General features: G+C 37.8%; 1 protein-coding gene across 1 annotated transcript in view; it reads right to left on the bottom strand.

Annotated features, from left to right (window-relative positions):
* Positions 1 to 241: 241 nt before the first annotated feature.
* antxr2a (ANTXR cell adhesion molecule 2a) overlaps positions 242 to 6,605 on the bottom strand; it is a 112,862-nt gene continuing 106,498 nt past the window's right edge. Inside the window, exon 17 of the mRNA XM_047381668.1 lies at positions 242 to 5,337. Coding sequence (XP_047237624.1) covers positions 5,278 to 5,337 — 60 coding nt within the window. The 3' untranslated portion in view covers positions 242 to 5,277. The remainder of the gene's footprint in view (positions 5,338 to 6,605) is intronic.

Genomic DNA, 6,605 nt, shown 5'->3' with positions numbered 1-6,605 from the left:
TTCTATCAATACAAAAATAAAAATTTATTTTAAAAACTTGCCCCTTCTGGCACTTCTTACCTGCCAATCTTGCATTGCTTTGGTGTGGTGTGCTTTAGACTGGATGTTTCCAACTTTTAGCAAAGTAAAGTAAAAATACCATGTCTTAATCCCGCTTTAACTGTGAGCACAGTCACACATACCAGCACACGTGAACACAGAAAAAATCAGCCTGGAATTTATCGTTCCTACAAGGTAAGACTAAAATTTATATTCTCTTTTTATTAAACAAAGTGTAAACAACATAATAAAACATAGATAAAGAACAGTAGTGAGCTGATAATTCTAAATTTGACTTGAATAAAATGATGCATTACAGAAAAACAAGGAACAAGGTCAGATTTGATCATATTACAGTTAAATCCTGGTTATTTGAAAATTTACTCTGCAAATACCAAATCAGTTAGATTTAACCCGACTCTAAAACTCAGTTTATCAAATCCTTTTTCGTTTTGTGGAATATTTTGTGTAGATACATCAGTATTTGTATCTATTCATTCAGTTCAGCACAATTTCCACTTCTATATATTTTTTTAACGTATATGTTATAATTAATCTTGAAAATAAAGTCCTACACGTGCAGAATGACAGAAAAAAGCATTAATAGGCGCTTCTGCTTCACACACTACACTTCAGTCCACAGCTTTAGTCGGATGAAAGCTAAACTCTGTTATCCACTGAGTGTTTTCTACCCACTGATCTCGACCCAAAACTGCTGCTGATCCGAGCAGAGACGTAAACACAGCAGATCAGGTGGAAATTAATTAAGCTGACTGTAAAAGCCAGTCAGTGGTTTAAGTGGACTGGTCAATCACAAATAGGAGGTAAATCATAAAATCATGCTGTCAGAATAATAAAGGTTTTTAACTAAATCAGCTCCCAATTGTTGCATATTTGCAGATGGATCATTCAGAATTATATTTACTAGAACGCAATAATTTCTCTCAGACAAACCACCACCTCAGTAATCAGTAACTAAAACCAGCCAAAGTGTTTGATTCAAGTTATTTAAAAAAATGCTGTCAAGATGACAAACTGGACCAAATTTTTGTGCATGACAGTTGTTGGATCATTGTCCTGCAAACAAACAAAAAAAAAACTGTTCAATTTTCTCAGAAAATAATCAAGGCGGATTTTCTTCACAACTCCACAGAGACTTCGTCCTCCAACTGCTTATTTTCCCAGAACGACACATGAAATTCGTTTTCCTGCTATTTCTTTGTGTGGGACTAAAACGATTCATTGTCTGTCATTGGAAGTGCAACAATTTCAAAAGAAAGTATTAGAGCCGCTTTTATTTGACACACATACCAACGTATTTATTTCTGGTTTTATTAGACTGGTTGCAGGTGTATCTGATAAATATAAAGAATAAAATGCACAAAACTGCTAAACCGAGTTACCTGTAACCCCCTTTAATCTGTTTTTAATGTCAAACATAAAAAATGTTGATGTAGAAACAAACTAAATGCTCCAAGTTATTGTCTCCCTCCGCTGTTTTACATGTCAGTTATTAACTCCTGTATCCTGTATTATAGTTCTTTTTTTTACTGTAAAATTTAAGCAGAATCTTGTTTTTGGTGAATTAAAACAAAAAGAAGGGCATTAAACCATTCTTCCCTGAACACAAGAGAACACAAATGAGTGTTGCTGTTATTTCCTTTTTAATACCGTCTTGTTTTGTGAGTCATATTTATTGTGGTTTAAATTAAACATTTTAGGTATTAATATTAAATATTTATAGACATTTTAAAATTGAATAATTTTGCTTTTATGTATTTTCTATGAGGAATCAGCCATTTAGGGTTACAGAAGTTTAACAAAATACATTTATATTACCTGTAGAACTTATTTATTGACCATTATTATGTTAAATTAATTAGAGAATTTTGTTTCTTTTATTGTATTTAAAAAACAATATAGACATGCTTGGTACTGCATGGATGTCAGTTGAAAATGCTTCAGCTTCAATATTCAGCAGTCTTTTCCAGGCTTAAGTTTCGACTGGGTGAGTTTTTTCTTTTCATTACAGCTACAAAGATTTAATAAAATTAAGACCGGCAGTAGCAAATGTGTGCACATAAAGTTTTCTTATGGGTTTTCGGTCTTAATCACAGAGTTCAAAGGTGCTCCACCCTGAAGCTGACTTGTGTCTGCCAAGGTCAACAAATACAAAACCTTCAAAATACTAAAAACAATTTCACGCTTTCCATAATTTTTCAAGACTACATAGAAAACTCCACGCTTTCCATAATTTTTCAAGACTACATAGAAAACTCTATTTTATTCTTTTAAGCTACACATCATTTTATTATTTGACCTAAAAGCCCTGTTTTTTTATGAACGGTGGGATTTTCATAAGATCATGCCCATCTTGTCCTGCAGAGGGGTCACTTTGCAGGTAAATGAAATGCAGAAACACCTTAGGTTGTATGTTGTCACAGCTTGCACCACTACATATATGTGGTGCAAGAGCTCGTTGGTGCGCTGAAAACCTCAGAGGGTTTCTGTTGGATATTTTATGTTTGTTCGGTGCCTCTGGTAACTGACTTCACCGGGGGAGAGGCTACACACTGTCCACTCCTCCGTCAACACACACACACACAATATGTGCACAGTATAATCACGTTTACTGTCGGGCCCTATAAATCTTTAAGGGCCCAATTAAAGATTGCCTTCAGCGTGTCCACCCCAACCAGCACATGTGTTAATAAAAGTGACACAGAAAAAAACAAAAAACTAAACACTGTTTGCTTTTTGTTGTTTGTGTATTTAACACAACAGATTGGAGTGTAAAAAAATTGCCACAATGAAATGCATATAAAAAAACAGTGTAACACCCAGAATTAAACTTTAGATACAATAGAAAAAAAAAAAAAAAAAGAAAAACAAGTTTTTTGGTGTTTTGGTCTGTGGCTCACACATATGAAGCTTGTGTGACTCAAATCTGGATTTTAAGGTGCTAATAATACATGAAGCTTAATTTTTACAGATGTTATAATGTTAAAATGAGCTGTTTGATGTATGAAGCAGTAAAAACACAAAAAACATGCAATTTAATCTGAATTTAAGAATCACTGCAAATAAAAAATAAAACTTGCATCATGAAATCTGATCATTTGACCAACGAATGAAGGTGAAAAATTACACAAAAATATTTAATCACTTCATCAGTTTTTTAAAAAGAACACAGAACTTCATGTTTCTTTTTAATTGTCTATGAACAGCACTAGGTGTAACCACGATGTGTAATAATGTGCACAGAGGACTCAGTGGGTGACATGTTACTAGCAGGGCCGGTTGTGTTGTGACTGCATATACCTCATTAGTCCAGGTTAATAGCATTCCTGCACACTTAGTGGCAACATAAAGCAGACGCCGTCTACGTGTTAAAATTTCACAAAGAGTGTGACGATGGACTAAATGTCAACCTGTAAAATTATGCAAGGAGCTAAAAGCGGTTAAATCAGACAGAAATACCAGCGCACCCCGAGGATTCGATATGGAATAATTTATGTCCCTCCAATCAGGAAGGAGCGAAAACAAAGAAATAATTAGACCGGGTTAGCCGCCCGCCGCCCGTCTCACGCACTCTCGTGCCTCCCGAATGTGAGACGCGCACCCATTCCCCCTTAAAGTTGATGGTTGTTGAACTTATTTTTAGTGTCATTTGATAAGCTTCCCTGCTTGCACGGAGACATCCCACTGACCCAGCCACTGGTCATTGTCTATACCGCTTCCCGTCAAACCCGGCACGCTTTGTCAGGTTTCGACTCGAATATCCATTCTGCATCTGAAGTACGGTATCCGAAGTGACTGGATCATTCGAGCCTTTTTCTTCAGCTGCTGCCCCCATTCCTCCCCCACAGTGTTTCCGCTCACAGTAACATCATTTAGGATTGGCGTCATGACAGCGCGCTTGAGAAGTCCACAGTAAATATAAATATATAAACCCAGATTTTTGGGATGTTGGGATGGAGGGGAAAAGGGGTGGGGGGCGGTGGGCATCATTTCTGGAAATGAACAATACTTATCCGTCCGTCGCATCCGTTGCTTTGGCTTGGCGTTTTGGACATGGTGGACCGTCACCACAGCGAGGTGTCCTCTTTTTGTTGCTGTGGATAACACAGTTATAGGTCATTCAAAGTCAAAAGGCATAAAAAAGGGACAGCCAAGTCTTCACAGGCTGCTGCTTGCTGTTGCCTTTAATTATTTTAATTAAACTTTGATATTCTGGCGCTGGGGAAACAGGCGAGGCCCGGGAGCCCCTCGGAGGACAGAGACAGAGCGTCAGAGAGTACGGCCGTATCTGTAGCTTAAGTCCTAACTGATAGGCCTGTTTATCGGCCATGATGTGCTACGCCTTACTGAGCAGAGAGCAGACTGCACCAAAAAAAGGGGCAAAAAACACCAAGCGCCATGTCAAGGTCTTGAAGGCATCAATCCCTCAAACGTAGCTGGAGATGGTCCTGCTCAGAGGGCTGTCCTGCGGTCGGATAACGCTCTATTAATTTCCTTGTCCCGAGTGCATAATGAAAGGAAGGTATATGTGGAAAAAAAAACAAAACAAAAAAACTAAAGGGCAAAGTCTTGGTGCCTTCCAGTACCTTGGGGCGTCCTGTCTACAATTTGTCATGCGTGTGCAGTTCTCAGTGATAAAATGACAGGATAAGCCAGTCAAAGGGCAGCCGCTGGGCATCCAGCACTGCTGAAGTTGGAGGAGAGTCGAAATGAGACATTGCTAAAAGGAAAACGGACTTCTGCACTCGTGAGGCCCGCTGGGATTATTCCGACTTCCACACCAAAGGCAAACAGCCCCTTTTTTTTTTTTTTTTTTAAAGATAGTTTCCGTCTGTGTCCATGAAATGTGTTTTTTTTCAGAAGGTACAATATGGTCAGAATATGTTAAGCCTGTGGTGCACATAAAAAGCTAACAAAGTCTGAGTGTTGAGTTCTAAGGCACTATGTTCTTATGCTTTTCTTTTTCCCTTTTTCTTTATAAAAACAAATAAAAAAAGAGAACAAGGCAGTAAATAATTTAAGGAATAATAAAATAGCATATTAAAATATTACATGTTTCACCCTGTCTGCTGCAAAGATCAACGGGTGTACAGAGGAGAGAGGAAACTTTGTGAGGACGGGTAAATGTGCAGTGGTTCCAGCTGCAAGAAACGTTTTAAAAACCATAATAACCCTGAATTTGTTGTCTCGTCCACAGCGATGCGCACACATCGGCTTTCACACAGTAGTTCTGCTGCTCGACTGATGCGGCACACGGTTGAAATTAACACAGCGGCCCTGAAAATGACACAAAAAAACACACAAAGAGCATTAAAGTTTTGTTTCATTTTATAATTTAACGTATTTATTTATTCATAGTTTTAATTTATTCCCTAAACACATATTTGACATAACTTAGTATATGTTACATTTTTGGTTCCTTATTTGTTTTAGTACAAAAAGAAGAAAAACACATAAAGCATAAAAGTTGTGTTGGCAAACAGAATATTTCCATGTTCATGGGAACTCTAAGGACTCCACAGAAATGGAAGGGAACCGATCTAAATCAAGCCAAACAGTTCAAAACAAAGCATTGACTTTTGACCCTGCTGCATCACTAATAACCGTCTGTTCCTTCACTTCCTCACTGCAGAAACCACCAGAGGTTCTGGTGAAGTGTAAAGTACCGGTTGCTGCTGCCGTGTATCTCTGCCTCTCGCTGCAGCTCGTCCAACAGTAGGCTGACTGACACCAAGAGGGAGCTCTCACACAGCGAATCCTCCACACCCTCATAACCAAACACACACACACACACACACACACACACCCCGATCCCGCTACTCTGTCTCTGCATGCTTACTGTGACCTGATTTCAAACAACACCAACCCACCTAACCCCAAATTATAGCCACTAATGCCTGTTTGAGGATTTAAGAAGAACCTAATGGGAATCTTTTAAGGCAGTGTGAGGAAAATCTAGCCGAATGCTGAGATAAAAAGATCCATACATTTTATGTATAGGCACATGTTGCCTTGTAATTTTACTGTAATATGCAAAAATAATCCGGAAAGGTGTCACACAAATAATTTCAAGCATCAGGGGTCCTACACAGTTTCAATGGGTTGGGTGATTAATTATGGAAAAACGAAAACATGCAAATCTTTCATTCAAAATACGAAAGTCTTGAAAAAGTGTCTTTTGAGAATATAAACAACTGAAAAGAAACGTTGTCGCTGCATTTTATCCATCAGTATCTTATTATTTGGTTTCTGACAGCAAACTGGTCGATTCTTGTACAGTTTTACAGGAATTATTGGTTTGCCGTGCCTCAGGTGACTGAATCATTTTGATTTGTGTTTGAAACATATTTAATAAATAAACTAGATAAGCTTTAATGTAGATCCAATAAGACCCCAAAAGGTCCAAAAATCTGCAGAACAATAGTGGAAAAGTTCTGCATAGAATTTACATTGCAATAAATTGGATTAACCTAAATTGGTTTTAATCAAACCCTCAATAGAAATGAAACAGAAAATGTGCAGGAAACCCAAAATAGACGTAAAAT

The sequence above is a fragment of the Girardinichthys multiradiatus genome, chromosome 12, assembly GCF_021462225.1.
Source record: "Girardinichthys multiradiatus isolate DD_20200921_A chromosome 12, DD_fGirMul_XY1, whole genome shotgun sequence".
Classification (NCBI taxonomy): domain Eukaryota; kingdom Metazoa; phylum Chordata; class Actinopteri; order Cyprinodontiformes; family Goodeidae; genus Girardinichthys; species Girardinichthys multiradiatus.
This window is presented reverse-complemented; position numbering and strand designations above follow the sequence as displayed.